General features: G+C 32.1%; 1 protein-coding gene across 4 annotated transcripts in view; it reads right to left on the bottom strand.

Annotated features, from left to right (window-relative positions):
• Positions 1-834: 834 nt before the first annotated feature.
• LOC129942202 (disintegrin and metalloproteinase domain-containing protein 10) overlaps positions 835-26,820 on the bottom strand; it is a 380,018-nt gene continuing 354,032 nt past the window's right edge. For 3 of the 4 annotated variants that reach the window (XM_056051056.1, XM_056051054.1, XM_056051055.1), the window contains 7 exons: positions 15,104-15,729; positions 14,679-14,819; positions 10,027-10,187; positions 9,726-9,960; positions 8,612-9,658; positions 8,194-8,548; positions 835-3,144 (listed from right to left, as the gene is read on the bottom strand). In XM_056051056.1, the coding sequence (XP_055907031.1) occupies positions 3,014-3,144; positions 8,194-8,548; positions 8,612-9,658; positions 9,726-9,960; positions 10,027-10,187; positions 14,679-14,819; positions 15,104-15,729 (2,696 nt within the window). In that variant the 3' untranslated portion in view covers positions 835-3,013. The remainder of the gene's footprint in view (positions 3,145-8,193; positions 8,549-8,611; positions 9,659-9,725; positions 9,961-10,026; positions 10,188-14,678; positions 14,820-15,103; positions 15,730-26,820) is intronic. The other variant, XM_056051057.1, reaches the window with a different exon arrangement.

Genomic DNA, 26,820 nt, shown 5'->3' with positions numbered 1-26,820 from the left:
TTATAAAATAATATTAAAAATTAATTAAAAAAAAAACAAAGAATCAACAATTAAGTTTGACTTTTGTTTTACATTCATTTAAAATTTTCTTTTATTTAAATCATTTATTTTGACTAAAAACTTAATTAAAAAAAATAATCTACTTAACTAAATTAATTAAATTTTTAGACATCTGAAGATAATCTTTTTTGGAAAATAATACAATACAAAATGAAAATACACTGTTTAAAATAGATTCACAAAATGAAGGTATGTTGTTGGAAAATGAGATTATGTATTATGTTTAAATACAAATTTAAAAATTAAATGTTTTGATCTTATTATTTGATAATAAATAGGAATTAAATATTCGTCTTGAAATCCAAATTTCATTGTGAATCAAAACAAAATTGCAGTACAAATTATTATCTTTTTTTAACTGACTTATACAGACAAAAATATTGAGGTAAGCGTTTCAAACGCAATAAGGCTAAGGTTTAAATTTGTATCTAATACTTTATACCACTTGCAAGAGGATGCTTACTTTGTTTGTTCTTAAAAATTGTTTTAGTCTATTATTTCTCAAAAGTTGACACTTACTTTTGAAGTTGAACGATAAGGATTTTGTTAAAATAATATTCGATTTTACGGCTTGTTACCTTGTATAGAACAGATTAAGAATATTGGATTACTACTTTAGGGTAGGAGAAAAGTATCGGTGTCATAGACGGTTCAGAATTCTACTGAATAAATAAAAAGCAACGAATATACTAACAATACAAAAAATTGGGTGCAATTTCAAAAAGGTAAACTTAGACGAGGAAAAAGTGGCATTGGAAAAATGTATACAATTGGTTTTATGCAATTCAAATGTTTTGAATTTATTTTTCAAGGGTTTTATTTTGTCAAGAAACAAAATCTACTAAAATTAGAAGAAAAAATGACCAAATAACATGTATGAGTTATCATATAATGGAAAACTAAGTTCAGTTTTTGTTTGTACAGACAGGTCAAAGTAAAAATTCCTTACACCTTAGATTTTTAATTTAGCAAACGCTCAATAATTCTTGATTTTTTTCCTGATTCCTCAAGATTGTTTTTCTTTTTCAGTTCAATTTGAAAAAGGAGAAAACGTTTTGGATATCCGTATATCAACGATTCTTTTCCAATTTTCCAATCCTTTAATTTTTGTATTTTTCATATCGAATAACTTTAGCAACACATAAACAAGCACGTCTCAAAAAAATGGCAGTGTCTCTTAAAACTTTAAGAGAAACTTAAATTAAATGAATTCCATCGTAATCGGAAACTTTTACAAACTCTAAATACGTTCGTAACGGAAAACCTCATACAATTTTGCATAACGAAGGGATTTTATGACACAGTTAAAGTTTCTGATTACAATGGTAATTGTGATAGGCTTGACTAATTCAAAGATTAGGACAAGATTCTCCAAAAATCTCTCTAAAAAACCTTTGACTTTTATAAACAAACATTTTAAAAACGATTTATTTCATATGATGCTAACCACCTCGAGCTTGAGATTAAGCACTTGATAACAGACCAAGATTTGATGGATGTTGTAAAAATTCAACTTGAGTTTCCTGCATATAAATAAGTATAAGCATCGAGTTTAGATGGTTAAGACAAACAAAAGCAATTTCTAAATCACTTCAATTGAATCAAGGACATTTTTCGAAAATTCATTAGGAACTCTTTGTGTTCTTGATCTAAACGGCTAATTCGCGAATATCAAATTATTTTCAAAAACAAATAACATCCCCTCAACGAGTGGTAACTGCATCATCTTAAAGAAGTTTATTTAAGACCTAAACAAAATTATATATAATTTTTATTCCCGAAATTTAACTAAGAGAGCTAATCTGATTAAAAAAAAAAAGTATTTTTATAGAGTATTTTATCTTTTTGCGAGCTTTTTTGAAAATTATAGTTTTCTTGAGAGTAAAAGAAAACTTAAAAGATCTAAACATTGAATATTGCATAAGATATAATTCTATTTTTAATATAAAATACAACTCAATAGCAGAAGACTTACATTAAAATAAAAAAAAAAACACAAACACAATCTTAGAAATTATAAATTTACATTATAAAATCTATTTTCTAGTTTCACTAACAAAAAAATTAAAAAAAAAAACAAATTCAATTTAATTTAATTTATCTAAATTCATATTAATTGAAAATAAATGAATACAAAAGAAAAAAGCTCGTTTTTGTTTTGCTTTGTTTTGTTTTAACTAAAGCACAATAAATTTGTATTTAAAAAAAGAAAATACAAACGGTTTTTGTATTCTGTATACTGGACATTGAAATGAACATAATATTTATTTAGACACGATAAACATATGACAGTACAAAATAATAATAACTAAACATTTATCTCAATTGAACACACAAACAACTAGATATAAAGAAATTTTAACACAAAAATTTGTATTTAAAAAATACAAATTAACATTGAAATATAAGAGACAATTAAAAAGTAAAACTAAAATTAAATTTATTATTTTTAAAGTTTTCCTAAAAATCTTCCAGCTTTGGATTCTCGAAATCATCAAAAAGGAATTCAATTGAAATTTGATTATTCTCATAAATTTTAGTTTTTTTTTGTTTTGTAATTTTTGTTTGTTTCATCATTTATTATGTTAATTTCATTTTTGAGTCATCATCATCATCTTCAAGGCTGTAACACTACATTTGTTTGTTGTTGTTGTGACTATGTATTGTTTTTTTTTTTAATAAACATTTACGTTGATATTATTTTAATTTTCAGCAATGTTGATGATGATGATAAGTATTTTAAAGTTTTAAATTTAAATTTAACATTAATTAAAGTAATAATAGCATTAATAATAATAGTAATTACAGTTTGATGATTTGTTGCAGTTGCAGTTTCAGTTTCAGTTATTGTTGTTGTTGTTGTTATTCTTGTTGATGTTGTTGTTGTTGGTAGTTTTTGGTGATTATTATTTTTATTTTTATTATTATTTATTATAATTTGTCCGTTTGGTTGTCAAACTTTACTATTTGGAACTCGTGAGGGCGGCGCTTCATATGCCCCTCGTCCTGTGTATGCTTCTGCATAAAGTTCAGGATTGTGCAACGATGGCGGTCGGTTATAATTTACTTGTTGCGGACCGACGGCTAAGTGACGATAAAAAAATAACACAAATAATTTTAATTTATTGTTAGTTTAATTAAAAGAATCAATTTTAACCATGGGAGAGTCAACATACAATGATGTGCACAAAAATGGAATGGAAAGGGTGTGGATAGGTGGAATTGTTTTATAAATGATGATGATGATTTTTAATTTTCTTATATTATTATGAATGAGTTAAATTAAAGTAGGATTCAAATTTTGTTTTTTCTCACTCAAACTTGGATACAGGATATCTTTTTGCTTTACTTTTGAGAACACGTTTCGTAAAATATACAATTAAACACTTAATTTTGTTCCTGTTTTGGGTTGTGTACTTCTTTTAGATAAGGTTAACAGGTATGGATGGAGGCATAGAAGTAAGAAGTTCTTCTTCACACTTAATCTACATCTTATATCCTTAAATACTCTTGAAAATAAACATTTTCATAAATAAATTCGTTTATTGAAATGGTAAGTAAGGGTATTATGGAATAAGCTAATTAGACGCTTTAGTTTCATTACAGTTTTTTTGAACTAGTCTTTTTAAGAACTTATGTTACTGCGACCAAAAATTGGCTATAGATCCATACACATTCACCGTATGTTATTTATTTTTTCAAAACATCTTCATTAGTTATAAGCCTTCACATGTCTTACATTAATCTTAAAAGAACCCTGAAGCGTTTATGCGAAGACGGTTCTGAACTAAAAACGCAAAACGTTATAATATCAATTTTAGATAATAGTCTTAAGGTAGTAACATATTTTTGGAATATATTAAAAGAATATAATTATAATGTTAAAAATGGGTTTTTCTGAATTGTGAGATTCTAAAATGATTTAAACTATATAAAGAATTTAGATTTCACACTTGACATGAGAGGTGTTTTCACTAAGGCACCTCTCCTTATCCAGACAGCAGCTGAGGAATTCCCGAGATGGAATCAACGGTGGCGTCTACACTTCCAGTAAGGTTGAACTACTTAGTGAACACCTTATAGGGATTCTACGACTTATTCGGAGCCCAGGCCTATATGGAGCGGTTTTACCCGGCTCCCCGTCCTTGGGGTTATACTAGCCTCGGATACGGACGGATTTACTATTAAAGTGCTCTCTCGAGAGGAACCAAAGTGTCGCTATATAAGACCCTTATCATCCCCGTTCTGCTATACGATGCGGTTCGAGAGAAAAGTTCTTCGTATGATCTACGGTCCCGTAACGACGTAGACTTAGCCAGAAGGGTAAAAATCCAACGACTAAAATGACTGGGTCACGTAGAGCGCATAGAAACCAATGCTCTGGCCCGGAAAGTCTTCCAATCCACACCCACAGGACAGCGCAGTAGAGGAAGACCACGGATCAGTTGGCGCGCACAAGTGGAAAGTGACCTCACTCAACTTGGAGCTCGAAACTGGAGACATTTAGCTTGGGACCGAGCTAGATGGAGAAGTTTGTTGGTTGAGGCTCTAGTTCACACAGGACTGTAGCGCCACCTTAAGTAAGTAAGTAAGTGCTTGACATGTTACTTTGATATTAAATTATCTTGTGCTTGATGTTTAACCGTGTAATTTATCACTCAAATTCGACATCAATGACAACAAAAACCTGGTTCCAATTCTCATACACCTATCAATATCTATCCTTCCTATTTTAAAAACCTACCAACTGATAAAAAAAGGTCGGCAAAATACTAGCAATTTTAAACAACTTTTAAATCAATCTCTTTATAAAGCCTGCGAGACTTTTGATTTCGAAATTACTTAAATCATTATAGTAGATTTAAATTAAGTTTAAAATGATGTAGTGACACCTCTAAGAACAGTCAAGTAAAGAATAACTGAACGAACTTAAAAAGCAAAATAAGCGAACGAAGGAGCTTTTTTTAGAATTTGGTCTCTGAAAAAAAAATAAACTGGAACGGAAGACTATGTTGATTATTGGGCGTCCTGCACTATCAAGATGTTTTTAAAACAAATGATGTTTTCGATATTTTTTTAGACTTTGTCTAAAGTATGTACATAATATAAAACCTCATCTAAGCTAATTTGGTTTAATAGAAGACTGACAAAGCTCTTAAATTACTTCAAAAATAATGTCATTTACAGAAGGAGTTTGATTTTTTAAATACTTTTCTTTACGAGCAATATTCCTTATACTAATACAAACTACTAATACAAACAAATTGTTAATATTTCTGAAAATTTTAATTAATTAGGTGAATCCACTACCGACCGGCTCAAGATATACATCATACATGTATTATTTTGTTTCTTTCGTTTTGTTTAGAAACCTTCTAGTTTTGATAACATCTTAAGGTGCAATATTTCCAATGATATAATTAATATTGGTGACTTGCAGGTTAGTACAATTGATTTTGAAATAGAGTAGGGAAAATTAAATGATGACAAAAACCAACGACTTGATGGCTCCGAACCTTTTTTTCTCAGACAATGCTCAAATATAGTGGCGGTTCCTCCTGGATATATTTCTAACCGTTCACTTCTTAAATTATTTTTTTTTTTTAGAATAATGGAAGTATTTATATTTGACAACAATTTTCAAGTCAGTTTTGAAAAAGATGTAAGATTATTACAATTACAAAGCTGTATGAAAAATGTTTATGTTTCTTTATTTTAACACAAGGTTTTATAAGTGGCAGCTCTAAAATCACGAACCTTGCTAATATGTTCTTAATAAAAAAAACAACTCGCGTTTCGTTATAATTTCTGTTTAAGTTTTATTAGAAATCTTAATGTTTGCAGTACCTTGATCTAAACCTCACTGACTCACATCATTCAAACTTAAAACTCAGGTACCTACACCCGACGCTCATAGTATAACCTTAATGTAAAGGAGAGTCAGAGAGTAATAGAATAGATTTCAGTAAATGCATCTTCTATGTAATTTACACTGATAATTCAAAAGCGTTCGATAGACTTAATCATTTAATTCTCTTATCGAAATTACAAAATTTTGGGTTTCATTCAAACTTGCTCAGGTGTCTATATCATTGGTAGTGTAAAATTGGTCAAAAATTAACAATATTATATCTGAAACTGGAGTTGTAACGTCAGGTGTTCCACAATTAAGCCATTTGGAGACAATTGCTATTAATATTATTTATAAATGATATTCCTAATTTTCTTAAACATTGTAAATTCTTAATGTGCTGAACCAATACGAGACTAAAACGATTGAATCTATTCACTGCTTAGTGTTGCTGACAACCAACAAAATTCTTTTCCTGCTGAATGGGACAGAAATATGAACCATGTCAGAAGCCAATGAAAAATGACTTCGTTGTAATTATATGAAGGTTATTTTTGGAAAGTACAAATCCAAGAAGTGCAATTAATGAGATTTATTTTCTCTGTTCAATTAGAAACAACGAAGAATTGTAGGTGAATGTACTTAAATTCTCAGAATTTTAAGCTATCATACATTTCTTATTATCACTTATCCAGAATTTTTTGTTTAAATAATAAGTTTATGTCGTAATAAAAATTTCCTTAGAAAAGGAACTTTTAATACGTCTTCTGAGTTCTTTTTAATTCATAAATCATTGCTTATCATTTATTTATTTTATATATCGTTTTTACAAGAGTAACACAATAATTTTTGAAAACATAAACAAAGCCCTAAAATGCATTGAAAGGGCTTAGAAAAAATTTTGTTTGAGTTCATATATAAAACAAAATACAATAAATAATTCTCAACTTCTAACTTTCATATGTAATTCCTTGAAAACTTCATGTCTGACCTATATTTAGGAATGTTAGAAATCTCTTTTGAATCAGCAATTTTTCGAGAAAGTCTCGACATAGCATTTTATTTGGCACAACACTCTCGAAATAAAGTTCTATTTAGTTTCTAAACTGTATTGCCAAAATTCAATTCAATTTCATACCCAAACCAAAACTTCAGAAGAAAGAACTTCTGTTTATGAAATGAGAACAAATAGATCTTTAGATATTATAATAAAATTCGCTGCACTCGTATGACTCATCAGCATTAATGACAAAATACAAACTTAAAGTTATCTCCCTCCACAACACAAAAAAGTAAAAACAAAATAAACTTTTACATTTTGCAAACGCAAACTAATGTGTGTAAACTTAGAGGAAAATTCTCGTAATGCACCCGAGAAAGGATTCACACCCAAAAACAAAGTAAACAAATTCTGTGTCTGTGTTTTTTCGAAGGACGATAGAAGCGAATATATAAGACAAGACAAGGCAAGACTTAGAAGTTCACACTTTGGGCGTTCTATATATGTCGTAGTCATCGTCGTCGTCGTTTCATTGGAATGTGTCGTTGTCGACACTAAACTTTTTGGATTTTTTTAAAAAATTAAAAAAAAAAACATATATTATACATATACTTCTCACAACTATGCCATTGAAGAGCTATGCAATGGAAGTAATGAAGATGAACTGAGCTCCTGGGATGTGGGGAAAAAGGTAATTGGTTAAGACTTCTTTCTTCCTTTCGAAAGAAAGAAAATTGAGTATTTTGTGTGGGTTTTTATGTTTGGTTTTGGGGGAAGTGCATGCAAAAATGGAAATTTATATGAATACATTTTTTCTTTTAATTAAAACAAAATGGAAAAACAATAATAACTGCATAAAGGTTGGTTCTAAAAGCCATCAAAATAAACAAACGAATTAAAATTAAAATACCGCCAAACAAAAATATTTCGTATCAGGCAGATGAACGGTATGATTTCATTCACTCGCTCTGCTATCACAGAAAATCAAAGCTTTTTGTAAGAACTCTTAAAATAATCCCAACAAATTGAATTCCACATTACATATGTACAATTTCTGGGAATTTAACTGGAATTCTCACTTTGATACATTGAGATTCTGTCATAGGGATTATGTGAATGCTCTTAAAGCTGAATCGACATTTATGGTGACAAAGGAAACACATAGTTATCAGTGCTTTAAATGAAAAACTAAAAATAAAGAAAAATTGAGTAATACATTTTTGAATAAAATTTAAAAAAATTGCGATTGACTATTTCGGGGGAGAGGCTTATTAGAACACACCTTTCGGCGGATAATACTGTTGTGGCGGTTGGCTTGGGCCTCGCCCATCACCACCCCCAACACCAACACCAACACCAACACCACCACCACTTAGATCTGCATACCCGTGTTGTGGTCCTCTTGAGCTACTCGCCGGTCGTCCACTATGACGACCACCCGCACTGGGCGCTCCTCCTCGACGGCCGTCATTTCTTGCACCCGGCCGACTGGGATGATGACCTATTGGAACACCACCAGGTGGTGCACTACGATCTGGATGTTGTCGCCGATCCCAATCCGAAGGATGCCCTCGAGATCTTTCATGAGCTGGCGGTGGTATGCTTCGAGGACCGGCACTTCGATGTTGTGGATGACGCTAGAAAGATACAAAATTATATCTTAAATGAACAGCAAAGGAAAAACAAATATGAATACTTACCATTCGTCGAAGTGTGTTCATTGGGCCACGTAGTGTTTCACTAATTCGCCGCGCAGGCCTCTTTTTGGGATTCGAACTTGGCGTATGGACAGCACAACATTTTATGAACGCACCCATAACAATGATGAAACCGATAGCCATCAGCACGCAAATGTACCAATTTTCTGTGACCCATTGGGCCACCGTCAGCAGAGTTTCCTTGTTCAAAAGGAGATTCTTTAGTCGAACCAATGGTCCATCGGCATCGACGGCTCGGCACTTTAGAAAAACATCACAATAGCCCTGGAAGTTGTCACATGGCGAACCGGGACGCAAATTAATCCCCCCATCGGGCAGGCCATAGAGGTGAGCAAACTCACTGGTGCTGCGGCAGGTTGTGGTGTCATTACCATTTTGGCACGCCAACTCACACAGACGCCTCTTATCTACCGCAGGCGTCAATGTCGATGTCAGGAAGCATTCGGACATATTCCAAAGTAAACAAATCGAACCCGAGCATTCGCCATTGATGCACAACGCTGTGCCGTTATTACATTTGGTCTTATTATCTCTTGGCTTGGGCTCGGGACACTCTGGCGTTGTGCCATTGCACGTACTCGACCAGGAACATTCTGTTTCCTCTTTGCACTTAATATGCTGATGTGCCGGAACAAAAGTACACGAATGACTCAGACAGCATGGTCCTTGGCTAGGACTGCACTGAGTCTTGGTACGGCGAGAACATCCTGTCGCTGAGGCATTAATCGATTTATCATATTCGTTAATTAATCTCGGGTAACAGCATTTATCGTTGCATTCCTCCTCATTAAAACCACAATCACACTCCTCGCCACTTTCGACGATTTTATTGCCACAGAAAGCACCCTCCGAGACCTCGAAACAATCACGTTTCGGATTGCCCACTAGGACGTCGAGGACATTTGATATATTTCTAACGGAACATGGTGAGAATTTACTATTGTTCGGTCGATCGCCACTTGTGGCACTCGCGAACATAATATAATTTCCATTTGGACCACCCGGCCTACATCCGTCAGGATAATCGTGCTATAGAAAATACAAGCAAAAATTAATACATATATGTTGAACTACAAATTGTTGTTATATATCTTACTGGTGATCCAAAATTATGACCAATTTCATGGGCCAACGTTAATTGTGAGACTTTGGGCGGTACCCGACTATTATAGTTTACAAATGTGATGATCCCTGTGTTGAGGGAACGTTTTGTGCTTTGATATTGGCCACCAACAGTTTCGGTGTAAGTCTTATATTTTTCACATATACCACCGGAAGCACCAGAGGCAGACGCAACCCATGCTAAACCAAGAGTTCCGCCAGTGAAATCTCTGTAATAAAAAATGTAACCATAAGCGGTTTCATGATAACGTTTGAAAGTTAGTTTCTTCTCTTACCTGTAAGTGAACACATAAGCCAGGCAAAAAGTTGAATGATCTTCTAATGAGTGTAGATTAAGGAAGTTAGACACATCCATGTGTTCATTGCAAAATGCATTATGTGGACCATTGTAGAATTGTCTACACGCTGTGTCATCGTCAATCTTAATTCTTTGCACCTAAAAATTAAAAATATTTATAATAATCAATTTAAAGTAAAAAGAGAATAATTCATAGAGTTTTGAAAATGTGTATAATTATGATTTTGTTTTTGAATGAAATAAGTTTTTAATTTGTTTTATTAGCTTTATACTTTTTATACAATTAAGAAGATGACACTGTGTGTCATGTTTCGTGGATAGTTGATATCAAAGACAGGTCAACACTTTATACAATATAATTTAATTGAATATTAAATTAAGGTACACTGCCATTTGAGTAGCAACTTTTATATAAATATAATACATCCGTCGTTGCATCGTCGCGGTCGGTCGTCCATAGATAGATAGGTACATACATTTAAGAGAATATGAACTCAGAATTGTGTTTAAAAATGTTAATTGGATTTTAATTTATCCAAAAGTTTGATATTGAATAATTTTTTAATTAAATAACAACGAAATTATTAAAGTCCTCAGTAGGGAGACATTCATCCATATGTACAGTACAGTATCTACATAGATATAGGTATAAAAGAAATCAGTATCTTTCGCAAGTGGGTGAGGAGATTATGTAAATTAGTTTGGTTTTTTGATTTGTATTGAAAATAAACTTTGAACCTCAGAGCTGGAAGATTGGAAGGACCGACTTTTTTGTGAGGATTAAAAATTCGTTTCAGTTCAGTTGAGTTGTTTAATTGTTGGCACTGTTGAGCTAAGTGACGTTTAACAATACTGACTTGGATACTTCTTTTTTTGCACCCATTAAACTTTGAGAATTTTTAATAGTTTCAAATGGTTGCATAAAATCTACTGGAAATTAATATTAGGACTACTCAACGGGATATGAATACCCTCATAATGATTAGACACAATTAGGATAAGAAAGATTAGATAGTGATGAGTTTATCATACGTTGTCGATGCTAGTCCAATTTGAAAGACAATAATGAGAATCTAAAAAGGAAAGAATTAAAAGCTTAGAGCACTGTTGCCAGCGAAGCAATTAAGTCGGTTAGAAATTTCAGACAAAAGATAATTTAAAAAAAAAATGGAAAAGTCTCGGAGACAGAACAGAGCCCTGGGGCACACTAGCGTTTATTCTTACATTAATTTAATTAAAAAGGTAATTTCTAAGTCAACAAAGGATAGATTAACCATAAGACTTGCATTTTCGATAAAAGAGCTTAATTTGGAACCTTATCAAAGGCCGGTCATTAAGAAGCTTTCGTTCTTCAAGATATTTTTTAAACTGATGATTTTTCAGTGTTTTCATGGCCTTGGAAAGAAGGGACGTATATGCAATTAGACGATAGTTAGAAGGGGAAAAGCTTCTGTTTTTCATCTAATCGGAAAGAGACTTCTAGAATAGGATTGATAGAAAAGCTTACGTAGTTGTTTTGCCAACGGTGAAGAACACCTCTTCAGACCAATGGCGGGGATACTATCCGGGACAGCAGACTTGTGAATGTAGCGATTTTTAAGAACTCTAACAACTGTAACAACTGTGTGAGAAAGAAGATTCGTCCTACAGACTCGTTTACGTGCAATCAAATCTGTAAAGCCTATAAAAGCAGTGCCATTGGAAACAAGCGTAGAAACTGACAATGACGCAGTGTTATGCATTTTTTTTTAAATTACAAGCAACTTTTACTACATTTGGGACTTTGTAATATTTTTGTCTGTAATTTCGGATAATGCAAACATTTAATGCATCAAATTCTTTCTATTTTTTTAAGCTTATTTCCGTTTTAATCAGTGAAGTTAGCTTTGTAAATCTAGCAACATCTTTGATCCTAATAACCTCTTTACAGCTCGAATCAAACCATGAAATTTCTCGAGTTTGTTTGATTTTAGTCTTATCTTAACAAAATTTTTCATTCTACAGAAAAGTAAGTTTGTAAAAGTACATTGGAATCAGCCTCGCTATGGAAGAAGTAACCAGTTAAACGAAAGGTTCTCATAGGAGTTTTACCTTTAATTGGATTTTTCTTTTATGAGAAATTGCATATTTATTGAGATCAGAATTAGAAACAAGTCTTGTGCACCGTCAAAAATCCTAGTTGACTCGTCAACCAGCAAAAATTCCTTAAGCTGTTGCCTGAACTCACTGTGTGGAAAGTGAATTTTAAAGACATATAATTAAAATTTGCGTTAGTAAGCTGGCTAAACTGTGATAGATGCTTAAAGCCAACACAATTCCCTACATAAACGACTAAAGCATGATGAGAAAATGTCAAAATTTGGTTCAAGACTCAGAAGTGAAGAGTTTTAAGGACTTTGTCAATAAATTCGCTTAAAATTCTATTTTTATTTTATGTGGCACAAGTTAAGTAGAATTTACCAGCCCAAATACGCTAGAGATCCAAAAACACTCAGATCGCATATTGCACAAATAGGATCTTCAGTAGAAACTGGGAACTTAATCTTAAAATCTTATGGTAACATGGTAGGTAGGAAAGCTCTGTAAAAACCTTAAATTATTAAAACCCGTATAAAGGTACACAGAATGGCATGTATAGGTACAACGAGGGCGATGAGGAAAACCCCAACTGCGAGATTGGAAGCAATACTCAATGGCTCACTTGTACAAAAAACCGCTGAAAACAGCGCCCTACGGCTCAGTCAAACCAATTGCTGGAAAAATAGCCAAATGGGACATGCACGGATTTTACTGCAGTACGTAGGTGCCTTGGAGTGATGGTTATTGCGTAGGACTGTTAGAGGTCTTGGGTTCAAACCGTGAGTGTGCTACGTAAAGATTTTTCGACAAATCCTCTAAGAGAAATTGTTGTCATGTAAAGTACTTACTTACCCGATGTTCACCACGGGGAAGTGAGAGTAGGAGTTGATAGACAGAGGTGGGTTTTAAGAAAAACCTGTGACGCTTGAGCCTTTTGAATGCACTTGTCTACTATTTGAGCATCTGTTGCGTCACATACTTCCTTTTTATTTTTACTTAGGAAACAATGTGAACACAGACTACATCTCACCATATCTGAACTTCAACAAACCCTTCACGACAACTTTTTCGGATAGACAAGAATATCTAAAATATATTGACGGCTTGAAAACGGATACTAGGGTAGGTGCTGGTTTCTTTTCGAAAACAATTGATATAGCAAACTCCTTCAGATACCCCGATAAAATCAGTGTCTTCCAAGACCAGTTATTGACACAAATAAACGCTGAAAAATAAGTCTCAATAATGGTTGATGAGTTGATTAACTTTTCGAGGAAAGGCACCAATGGACCAATCCAATATTGTCTCTTCGATAAGCATCTCATCATGTGAATTAAAGAAGATCCTTTGGAGCGAGTCCAGTTTATTGGTTAAACGATGGAAAAGCCTTGTAACCTGCGCCACGGCTACAGCAAATCTCTACTATTACTTGTGAACATACATAATAACCGGCAAATGTTTGGGATACAACAGTGAGAAAATGCGGCTTGTTGACGTCGACATAAGCAACAATGAAGAAGACCTAGAGGACACTACTCACTTTATATACCTTTGGAATTGATTCTTAATACCTAACAATCACGGAGTGACCAATGTTGTTGTTAATCCACTGTGACGAAACTTTGAGGCGAATAGCATAGCTTAAAGCTATTTGTTTGCTAAATATATCAGGAGGTGTAACGTAGAGTAAGGTGTCGAGTGCCGCAGATGGGGTCGTGCGAACCGTTCCGCTTGTACATAGGCAATCTGAATTGTGCCACACAAGACACACATTTTTTAGAAAAGTAGTATTGAAGACTACAGTCTCTTATAGATTTAAATAGAGCCTCTAGGTGGCTGGAAATGACAGGATATAATAAGGGATCTACATTGATCTAAGTATTACGATAACCAAATCAATCAAAAGTCCATTTACCTAACGTTAACTCACACAACATATGGAGCAAAGACAACGATTTTAAAATTCTCAAAATCAGAGCTGTTGCATATGTCATGTAAAATTACTCAGAGGACATTAATCAAATACGCAGTTTTTTGTCCCATCAAACCTTTCATCGTATTTCAATTATTCCAAAATAAACATTATCTACATTTGCATAGGAACCTAAAAGCCGAACTTATTTCACATAATAATAATTCCCTTGTGAGCTAATAGGTTGGTTCATTATAAACAACATTCAATTAATTTTCAATTTTATAAATATTATTTTTAATATAAAATCGAACGTAATCAAAAATCAAATAAACATGCAAATTATACATTAAAGCATTTTGTTTGTACCCATTATTGGTTTTCAATTAATTACTAATTTTAATATATTTTTTTTTATTTTGTCAAAGAAAAATTCTTTTTTTTTTTCCAATTAAATTTTTATTTTTTTAGTGTTGATTTGAATCAATGAAAAAGATAAACTTTTAAAAATCAATCTTATTGATTTTCTCCTATTTAACTTTTTCCTGATTTTTTAAATATTTAACAGAGGTCTTTTTTTATTTATTTACAAGGAAATATATATATGGTGTTTTTGTTGGAATCAAAGGAAGACTCACCTCGAATCGAATGTTTCGGTGCTCTACCTTTCCATCAAACTTTGTATTACGATAGATATAGTTAACGGCAGTGACATGATGTGCAATCAACGACAAAATCTCCTCCCTTGTCTTCTCATCCGTTATCCGTCCCCTGTCATGCTGCAACAAAAAAAAACAGAAATAATTTCAAAAACAAATACGGAAACAAAAACAAAACGAAAAAACGTTCAAATATAAACACATTCATTCATTTATCTCCTCCTCGTCTATAAAGGTAGGTACATATTATAGAATCGCAAAACCCAATTGCAATTCCATCAATATTGCGCCACCAACATACAATCATCTTTGATATGGCTCAGGCTCTGGCTCTGGCTCATGGCTCTATGAAACCATGGCTCATGGCAGAGCAGCAACCGTTCATCCGTTTTATTTAAACTTACATCAGCTATCCCCTCCCGGATGTGTCGCCATATTAATGGATCCGTTTGTATAAACAACGAACAGGTATTCTTTTTATCATCTCGCTGACGTGGAGAGTGAGAATTGGATGAGGAGGCTCGACGCACCCGCTCGTGGACACGCTTGTGCCAATCATCGTTACCGGCTATGGCAGCAGCCGCCCGAGCGTACCCATCGTCCTCGCCGTTTGGCATAAATTTCCAATTCGCCTCCTTCGTATATTTCTGATAAGGATACTTGAAGTCGTCGTTGTTGTTGCTATTTGAATATTTTTTCGGCGGTGGTATTTGTTTTGCATGATGGGTTCCATCATCATCATGAGTATCATCAGAGGATGAGGGCGCTGATGGGGATGTGGATGTGGATCTAGATGATGATGGTTGGTGGTGACTACTGCTATTACTTCTACTAGGACTATTCTGGCTCTTGTTTCTTCTTCTTTCTTCCGATTGCTTATTCCTGTCATTTTTCTGGGTTCTGATGTTGGCTTTTTGTTGTGATGCTGGTGGAAGAACTATGACTTCATCCGGCTCTTCAACAGCCGAGTTTTGTATATTCTCCATCCATTGGGAGACTTTCTCATTGATACCACAACCAGCTACGTGTCCTGTTTTACAAAAAAAGACAGAAAATAAAAAAGGAATAAGAACATTGACAGTTTTTGTGGTATTAAAAACAAAGATAAAAAAAATGTAAAACAAATATGGAAGTAGATTTGGAATGAATTCTCATTTCCAAAAACAAGAACAAAATATGCGAAACAACTAAAAAAACATGAAACTTATACTTTTTACAAATAAAGTGTCCCTTCAAACAATCTCTTTCCTTTGCAATCCTTTTTGTATTCTAATTTAAAGGGCAGGTTATGGGTTGGTAAATAAATTTTGAAAATAAACATGCATTATTTTGTATTGAATATGTCAAAAGTGACACTTAAAACTCTGAACAACTGACAGATAGGTAATAATGAATCCCAGATCGAGATTTGTTTTTGTTTACAACTTTACTTAGGGATAAGTCAAGGTTTCTTATATTAGTTTTATTAAAAAATATAATAAAAACCATTGGCCAAATGTCACTTTCTCAAGTATAGATTAATAACGTTTTCGATTGGTGATCTTAACGATAATTTTGGTATGATGCGAACTGACAATCATCGTTGGGCCTGATATGTTATCCAAAGTCTAGCCCCATCATGATGTAGGCCAACGAGCTTTAACGATAAATTTTTAAATTAAGAAAACAATCCTAATCCTTTATCTTGAGGTTTTTGAATTTTGAAAGTTTTTGGACTACTTCTCTTCAAGTGACATTCAGTATTTCAGAAAAGTTTTTTTCTAAATTTTTTGAAGACAACACTTAAATGTAAGATCTAGTGTCTATTTGTATTGGACGTTGAAATTCGATCTGCTGAAGCAATCACCAAACTGATTATTTTCTATGGTCAAATTCATATTTACTTGACGTAAAATAGATTTTTTTTGTGGCGCATGGAACACGATTGGAACATTAATTTTTTTTATCATTTCATGTACTAGTTAACGAGAGCGGTAGAGCTTTAAAAAGTTCAGCTAAACTTTTCTTTATTATTGTATTAGTATCAGAAAAAGCCGCCAAATCGATCGAAAACTCAAGATCTGCACATTCGATTTTAAATTTAAAAAAATCAATTTATTTTGCCCCAATGGAACGCAAACAAAATTTCTGTTTTGACAGATCTAGTTTAAAAACAAATTGATTCTGGTTGAAATAATTAATATTTACTCTCTAAATGTCCAAAACCTCAACAAACCTATGTTAACTGATTTCTCATGGAGTTTATGATTGGTAAATCACATTGAAAGAAAAAAGAAGTAGAGCATTCGAAACAGATCAAATCGCCTCTGAATTTTGTACTAGTGACATTTTGAGAGTGTAATTATATTAGACCTTCAAATAAATTATTTTAAATGAGTGAAAAGAAAAGAAATAATAAATGTACATATAATATTATTTTTTTGCAAAAATATCTTTAGGAACCCTAAACTGTGAAAACATTGCAGACTAAAGCAGAAGTAGAATCCAACATCGGATAGAATTTTGACGTTTGCTCGAGTCTCGAACATAGATGTTGTTACAATTGATAACTCGTGTGTATCTCGAAGGCATGTTCGTAGAGTAAGATAAGTAGTTTTTTGTTTAGCACTTGTCATTTTTCAGTGAGAGCTTTCGCCTTTCACTGACTGTTGCACGTTTTGAGACTTCATGTTTTATCTGCAACCATACTAACACGAGCAAAAAATGCTACTTAAAATGCTGCTGATTAAAAACGCTGTCGACAGTATTTAAGTTTTAAACGATATTTAGCATGAAACCAATCTTTGAGCGTCATTATTAACTTGGAAAAGTTTGTGCATTGTAGTCGTTTGAGGCAATTTATTTTGGCGTTCAGGAATCACAAGGGACTTCATATGCAGCCAACTACATTATTTGAACGTACATTTTTATCAAGGCAACCAGTAAGTTTTTCAAGTGCCATAAACTTTAAATTCGGAATTTGACTTCACTTACCTCTACATTCAATTGATCATGGAAAAACAACGAAAAACATTATTGTCTTAAAAATACTTCTCAGGCAGGCTACAAGTCCATCTCAAAGGAATATAACATATTATTTTTTCAATTTCAAAAGGAACCCTTTTACATGAAACATCAAGTAAAATTGTGCAGGAAAAAAAGTTGATCACAGAGTAATAAAGTTTAGCTTTCAGTTGAATGAACTATTTTGATAAGCCGTCAATTTGACACAAGTGGAATTAAATTGATAGTTAGATTTGTCTTAACTAACTTTCTAGTCAACTTTCAAATGAAGTTGTTTTAATTTTAAGGCATTTTTTTGGTAGCTGGCCAATCAGATACTAGTATACTGCTTAACTTCCACGTCTCTTATGTCGTCCGATCCTACCTATTATGAAACGTTAACCATCTTGAAAAAAGTCCACGGTTCGAACCACACTTGTTTGTAATGTAAGTGATGCCAAATTTAATACTTATTTAATTGCAAACGTCGCAACAAAAAGCTTCTTCAACTATAAGAAGTTATTTTATGTGGCCGGAAAATAGTTAAGGCTTACGATTTGAAGTTATAAACCAATGTTACATAGGCACTCTACGAACACTTAAAGAGTTAGAAAAGATTTTAAATAGTTCTTGTATTAATATTTTTTATTGATATCTATAAGCAACCAATAAATCAATAATCAAATACAAAAATTAAGTTCAAAATCATAAAAATAGGAACATAATATCTAATCAGCAATAATTTGTCTGTCCATAATATAAAAGCAAGATAGTGCAACACAACCTATCAACTTTATGTCATATACAAACATTTGTTTGTTTATATGAAAACTTTTTATTCTCTTAAGTTTTACAGCTTCAGGGTCTATTTGATATTTGCTGTATAGATAAATATATAAATGTTTATTAGCGCGCATCAAAACTTTGAATGGGTCCACTGAATTTTTTGCAACATCTACATTCAAAATACTAAAATTGAATATAAAGGGTGTTTATTTTAGACATATGGTTTTCAAGAAAATTTTAAATGCAGATCCATCTAATTCAATATTATGGCAAAGAATTTCGATTTATTATATAAAAAGGGTTTGCCATTAAGTTTTAAAAATGATTTCGGACGGATCGGCTGGCTCGAATAAATATCAGCCCAGAGGATCAATTTTTGACCACTTATTATAGCAAGAAGACAAACGCATCAGACTTATCTGAGTAAATAAGAGTCTTCACATAACCCCACAACAAATAGTAAAATGCTGTTAAATTCTACGATCTTAAAGGCCACGCTCACACGCCCACTAAGTCTGTTGATTATGAATTGACAAATCAAACATAGCAAAAATCAAACAACACCTGTCAAAAAGACAAACTCAAAAAAAAGGGCTGCCAGATTAAAGAATTTCAGAAACTCTACCTTCATTATTCCTAATTTAATATTCGTTAAAACGACATGTAGTACCCGTGGCATGATGGTTAGTGCGTTGGACTGTCATGCAAGGGGTCTTGGGTTCAATCCCTGCCTGTGCCACCAAATTAATTTTCGCGGGTACTACCTCTTGCGAGGAATTGACAAATCCTTCAAGAGTAATTCTTGTCATGAAAAAGTGCTTTCTAAAAACTAGCCGTTCGGATTCGGCCTAAAATTGTAGGTCCCTTCCATTCCTGACAACAGTACTCGCACACAGGAATGGTTGAGAGTTGTAAGTCACTAGGCCCTGGTTCACAACGGACTGTTGCGCTACCCCATTTGATTTTTTTAAAACGACATGTGTTTAATGTTTTTTTTAGACAAGTTTCCTGAAGGAAGACTGCAGTTAAATATGTAGATCTATTTTAAAAGGAGGTCTATTTTAATTTCTTTATCTTTCGTTAAGGAGTTTACATTAGACGTGATTAGTTTGAGAATCATGGAGAAAGGGGGGAGAGGGAGGCAATAAAACATAGATAGGCACCCGGTTTGTGGTATTCTTCGGGCGTTTTAAAATGAGGCCAAAAGCTTCTAATTTTTGATATGAGAGTCGCTATCGGTACCATAAAAAGTCTCTCAGATTTATTTAAGAAGTCTACTATACCATTGGGATTGTCTGGCTTAGAGACCGGACGTTCAATTACAACATGAAGTGAAGCTGAGCCTCTTAATTTGTCAGCATAAGATAAACCACTATGTGGAATGGGTAAATAGCATTTGGTTATATGGTTAGAAGCATGATTTTTATATGAAGACAAGTGGTTGTTGTCTGTTTATTATGTTTTGACAAATCAAACAACAAGACAATCAAGTGACAGCTGTCAAAAATACAAACTCCAAAAAAGTGCTGCCAGATTAAAAACCAAGTCTAAAAAAAAACACCCGTTATGTACAACTTACGAGCATGACAACGAAGAGAATATCCTGATGCTTCCCATACAAAGTATTATACCCCTATCGACGAATATGAACATCCCATTTTCTAAATATTTATATGAATATTATGTAGCCCGTGTGTGAATTGAATTTTATGCTCGCTCAAGTTTCACAAAACCCTAAAACTATGCTACACATACCTCTATTGGCAGCAGAAAAAGAACAATAATAAAAAAATTATCGGAAATCGAGTTTTTTTATATCATAGCAACTCGTGTATATCTAGAAATTGATGATGGAAAACGATATTTTGTTTTTTCATATTTTATTTAATAATAATTTCATAGTTTTTTCTATTGAATTTTGTATTTTTTTTTGAAAATATATTTTTACATGAAAAGTTTGAAAATTTCGAGTTTTAGCACAACGAATGCGCCGGCCGCCATCGCCATGACTCCACGCTCGGTTGCTCGGGCATGGGAACGTCAAAATGGGACATTCATACGGATGAATAGAATTTCATTTTTTGAATAGAGATTTTAAATTATAGCTCAAAGCAGATATTACATTTCTTTGTTTTATACGTCGCCATGCAAAGAGGTAGATACAGAGGTTATTGAAAACCTATAAAATTCCAATGCTTATTCGCTATATCATGGTGGTTCCTGTGAAATATTTTTAAAAAATGTAACAGTTTCACATAAAATGTAGGTATTTCTTAAAATATGAATACAAAAGAGTCTTTATTACCGTCACACATACGTGTTCATATACATATCTGTGCCTGGAATGAAATGGTTTAGATGGTAGCAATATTTTGTATAAATGTATGAACATTTAATGTGAGTTCCGTAGAAAACAAATGGAAGTAAATTCTCATAATGGTTTCTTTGGAAAAAAGGCTCGATAATGTTTTATGGCAAATCTGTGGAATTTTAATATGAAAAATTGCAAAAATAGGTAGATATTTTTTAATATCGACTTATGAACTAAGAGTCTTTTTATAGCCTTTTAAAGTTTTTTTTGATCACTTCTTCTTAAGTTCGAATTTAAAAACTTTTAAAGAAATTTGTTTGGGGCGTATGAGTGATTTTTTGTTTACTGACTTTTTGGTTTAGTTTATTTCTTGCAGAAAAAATCATAGTCTATGTGGGTTAACTATACTGACATAAAAATAACAGTTGTTGCAATTTGTATGTTTCAGTAGTCGAAATATTTAATAATGTTGGCATTTAATACTGATGAATTTCCGGTCTGTTGAAAATATTGAATTTAAATATTTAGTGTGAATAGACTTTTTACTTTGAGATACGCTAAATTAAACATCGCCAGAGGCAAGCCTAGTTTTTTAAAATAGATGACCGAAAATAGTCGTTGATAATCTTGATCGGAGATCTAAATAGTTATAGGATTTTATTTTATAATTATCACACACGTTCTAAGCATTAGTAAAAAAGTTGCGGTTAGAAAAGCAAAATCAGTACGTATTTATATGAAATTATATTAAATAAGATACAAATAACGATAAGACGTTTCCTATTCAAGTCGTTAGATTTAATGGATTGTAACTTTTTCACATTTACAAAGCATTGCTGATTTCTTTACTTTTTTCTTTTCTTAAACACTATTTTTGAAAGCTTACGAACGTTTTCGTTCGCTGTCGTACATCTTCAGTTGGGCATAAAATTAAACTATTAACTGTCTTAAAAATTAAAGCTTAAAATTTATTTAATTAATTTTTTTTAGAAAAATGCGTGCTCTGTCAGAAAGTTAATCGCACACTTCTTATATTTTATGGTCAACTTCACAGAACTACTCAGTTGGCTATTCAAGTAATTATAACTACATTTCGTTTTGTTCTTGAAGGATTTTTCAGTTCCTCAGAAGGGGAAATACCCGTAAAAAATGTTTTAGGTTACACAAAAAGGGATTGGACCAACGACCTTTTCCAAGATAGTCCTACGCACTAACCATCACGCCACAGGTACTACGAGAGGAGAGTACTGTAAACAGATGATTTCACGTTTAGGGCCGGTCAATTGGGCGCCTTGAACATGAGATTAAACGTCTCTAGACTATTGATTTTGGGGCTTTGTTAAGGTTCGATTGACGCACTGGAAGCCAAAATTAAATTATTTATTCTTGAGATAGATTTATTAATTAATTTAATTAAAGAATCACTCTTTATAATTAAATTTCACAAAAGTCGAATTCATGAACCAAGAATTCTTACAAATACCTTGATTTTTCTTACGTAAATTCAAAATCGAAGACGGGAACTTTAATAAAGTTTGAGCTAAAGGAGACATTCCTGTCAAAAAGTTTCAAAAAATCGTCTTTAATTTGCTTAATCGATTAGGCAACTATTCAAAACTATGCGTGTAAGGTTTTTGCTCGAAATTTGAAGTATTTCGGGAAAGACATAAGGATATTCAGTCGGTAATGCATGGCTCCTGGCGGTTGCACAAGTTAAAAAAATAGTAATAATTACTATGCATCTGTTAAGACTTATCAACATCTTTTGAAACTTTTTACATTTCCCAAATCGCTGTTCTTGGTTTTAGAAACCTGTTGGAAGGTATACTTGTGTTCGTGTGTCAGACGTGCGTCAGAGATGTATAGATGTTTTTGGAGACCAGCATCTAAGATTAAAGAGCTTACTATTGAGTTATATTTTTACACTTTAAGGATAACTAAAAACTTCTTAACCTATTTCTTTAAACCAAAGTTTTTTTTATTAAGTATGAAATACTTTTCTATGTGAACGGATTTAAAAAAAATTAGTTAACTACTACCTTTTTTATTAAGAAATAATCTAAAAAAAATGTCCATAGTTCAAATATGCCTAACGAAGAAAACATACACAAATTGCTTTCAGCTGAAAATACCAGCTGATTTTTCGGATGTAATTTCGTTCAAAGTGCTTATGTCTCTGGTTTTTCTTTCTGTAAGAAAATTATCAGGAAATAACTATTTTTTGTTGGACTTTTCTTAGATTGTGCTTTTACTCTTTGGCTTTGTCAAAAAATGGATAAAAATAAGAGCAAATGAATTAAGTATTTATTTGTTTTCATCAACAAGTATTTTAACAGCTAACAGATATTTGGCACTTCAATAAAAAGTTAAAATTTGAACAAATATAAGATTTCTGATTTGAATTTTTTACGAGTAAGACATAAAACATCAATAATTGACGGCACTTCATTGAAGCAATGGACCTGGATAAAGGCTCATTATATCCATATCTAATTAAATGTGCTCTTTAAAATAATAAAATCTCGGTGTTCTAGTTTAGACATAAGTAGGAACTAGTATTACACTATGAGCTTTTCTACAGTATTCCAGGGATTTTATGCCAAACAATTGACACCTAGGCTATATTCTGGACAAAAGCTCCAATGCATATGTTGGAATATTTATTAGGTAAACCGTCTCTGAAGTTTTTCAAGCCGGTGAGAGTGAACTTTATATGCGGGGTTAAAAATAACATCTGCATATTCAAGAATCGATCTAACAAGAGATATACACATAGTCCAAAAAGTCTCCATTCAGCAGCGTTTTTTTGTTGAATCTAAAATATAATATTTAGGTATTATTATTGAACAAGTATTTTGAAAATCACAATCACAATTTTTTAAAATTTGGTAAAAAGGTAAAGGTGGAAACTAAGTTTTTTTTAATGTTACCATTTTGATTTTTACATTAATTCCTAGCACTTTTCTTTAAAAATCATTGAAACGAGGCTGCTGTATGGAGACTCTTTAGACTGAGTGTACATATATAATGATAAAGGAACGTATGGACTTCTAAGATCTTTACCATCTTCCTAAACGAATCCTATCCACGAATTTAAAAGAAAGGACAGGGTCGAATATTACACCTAAATAGTTAATCCTTGAAACTCAATTAATAGGTTTAGACTCAATTGTATAGTCAAATAGTGTTTTTTGAGAAAGAGATCACATTACATTTTTTAATATTAAGTTTAAGACCACAGCAATAGGATAAACTAGGTTAGATTGAACTTTCCGACAATCTTTCAAAATTTTTACTTTTAAATACAGTTTGAGATTATCTACATACTTCAGACAATCGCAGTAATTAATCACTGAAAGACTATCATAGTACAAATAATGAAAAGAAGTGGACCAAGATGGCTTCCTTGGGGAACGCCTGACGTGCATGAAATGTAATTAGAGCATACGTTATTTATCTGAACTTCCAAGTTTTTTTTAGTGTTAGGAGGTTCACTGAATCAAATGCCTTACAAAATCGGTATAAACCCATTTGAAATCTTTCTTCCATTGTATTTGAGACATATGATGTGAAATAGATAAAATTTGTCACAGCAGTAACAAAACCGCGCTGTTCTGCAGCCAAATACTCACACGTAAGAAAATCTTGATTCTTTTTCATTAAGCTTTTAAGTAACTTCGGATTTCTAGAGTTTACAAATACCTCTACATTTTTAAATTTTTTTATTTTAGCACCCGAAATTATGAATGGGCATAAATTGCGAAATTTTCCACTTATTTAAGAAGTTACCTTCCGAAAAAGATTGATTGAAGTTAAAGATAGTAAATAACTGGTCTGATTTAACACTTAAATATAAATATAAATATAAATATAAATATAAATATAAATATAAATATAAATATAAATATAAATATAAATATAAATACCAAAACTTTCATAAACTGGTGGTTTTGATCTTCAACAGTGAAGTTTTATCAATAACTGACTGGTTTGGGAATAAAGTTCAATCATAATATTTACAATATTTTCTATTGTTTAACAGAGTTTCAAAAAAAAGAGAATTATATGTCAAGCCATTGAAAATGTCTAAAAGGAAACTTTCGACAATATTTTTGAAATAAAAATACTTTCAAAAACAATTTTAAAATTCCTTAAGCAAAGGTTACTGAAATTATTGAAGTATCCAAAGTGTTAATTGTCAATTGTGACTTTGGCAGAATTCTATAATTCATTTGTTTAAATATTAATAAATGAACTGAATATCATTTCCAAAACAAAAAAAAAACGATTTATGTCAGGATTATAATTATTTGTGCCTCATAACACTATTTGGATTAAACAATTATACGAGTTGTCATCAAATTAAATGTCAAAAAGAGAGTGAAGGAAGTTCATTTGTGTACGATTATAACAATCGACAAAAGCAATATCTATTATGAAAGCTACATTTTGAAAACATAATAAAATACTATATAGAAAACATTAATTTAGCATGAATTTAAAACAAAAACAAATCCAATATATTCACCCTTTTCCATTAGCAACAATCGTCCTCCAAAAAATTCAACCAATACCACTACCACCATCACCACATCCATCGTCATTCATTCAATAAAAAATATAAAAGCAGTTAAAATTCCATATTTAATTTACGATGCTATAATACCAACCATATAAACATATTTATATATTTTCTGGTTTTAATTTTAATGTTTTCATAAATTTTAAAAGGGACGAATTAAAAATGTTTTTATTTCTAAATCCTTTAATATTTTAATGTTCACACACATCATAATATTAATAATATATTCAAGTGCACGTTTCATTTTGCATCCTTTTTATTATTATTTTTTATTTCTTCTGAAAAAATGGAATTATTTAAAAGAGAAAACTATTTACATTTTAATCACACTTAACCCTTTTTGTCTTTTCGATGAAAAATTAAATGAGAAAAAAAAGAAAAACATAAATTTGTGGTAAATTATGTATAGAAAATAGATACACCATAATATTAATATTAAATTTAAAACAGTGGTTAAAAATGGTACATAAATCGAAATTTATAAAATCTGAGACTAAACCATTCACTAAGTTTATAACATTACAAAGAAATTCAAACTTCTGAAAAATGTTCACTGAAGAACCCAATAACATTAATACACCTGTCATAAGAGAGAGAAGGTTTAAAGGCCTGCTGATTTTAAATTCCTAAATATTGCAATTACTTGGAAAGACAGAAGAGTGTTGTAATTTAATTCACATTCGCTAAGTACGACTCAAGAACAGATCTCTATATAATTTACAATACGACTTAAGTTGGGTTCGAAAGTATACTGTTAAAAAGCTTAAGGGTGCGAACGTAACTAGTTAATAGCTGGAGCATAATACGTTAAAATAACGGTGTTATAAAGGGTGTTTTTTAGATGTATGATTTTCTATCTGATGTATGATTTTCAATCAACTCTTCGAGTTGGTATTTTTGACATCTGTCAGTTGAATTATGCTTATTTTGATTTCTCGCATTAATTTAACAATGAATAGACAAATAGGCAAGTCTTTCAAATATATTACCAACATCATTTTTCAGTACTCGCGATAAAATTTGTCTTAGCGCATTATCTGACGACGGTGGAGTGGCCTCCAACATCGTGCAATTTAACACAGGTGCTCTTTTTTATGGGGTTATTTAAAGTCCCATGTCTACTTAGATAGGCCTAAGACGATTGACGCCTGTACAGAGAATACTCGGTGCGGTATTGCTGACATACGGCTTCAATTTTTGCAAAAATTGGCCCAGCGGCGGTAGAAACTTGTGCGTAATCATTTTAAAAAAAATAATGGCAAACTTTAACACTTTATTAAACAGCTAATTGCTTTTTCTTTTGATTGGCAAAAAATAATCTTCTTAAAAATTCAAAAAGCTTAAATTACATCTGCAATAGACAGAATTGAGTTTTGGACACATTGAATTCTACTCGATTTTTTATTCTCTATTTAACAATTCTGTGAAGGTCACATCCGAAGAGGTTTTGTAATTCAAAT

Source organism: Eupeodes corollae, chromosome 1 (genome assembly GCF_945859685.1).
Source record: "Eupeodes corollae chromosome 1, idEupCoro1.1, whole genome shotgun sequence".
Lineage (NCBI taxonomy): Eukaryota > Metazoa > Arthropoda > Insecta > Diptera > Syrphidae > Eupeodes > Eupeodes corollae.
Note: the sequence above shows the minus strand (reverse complement) of the source record. Positions and strands in the feature narration are given on the sequence as shown.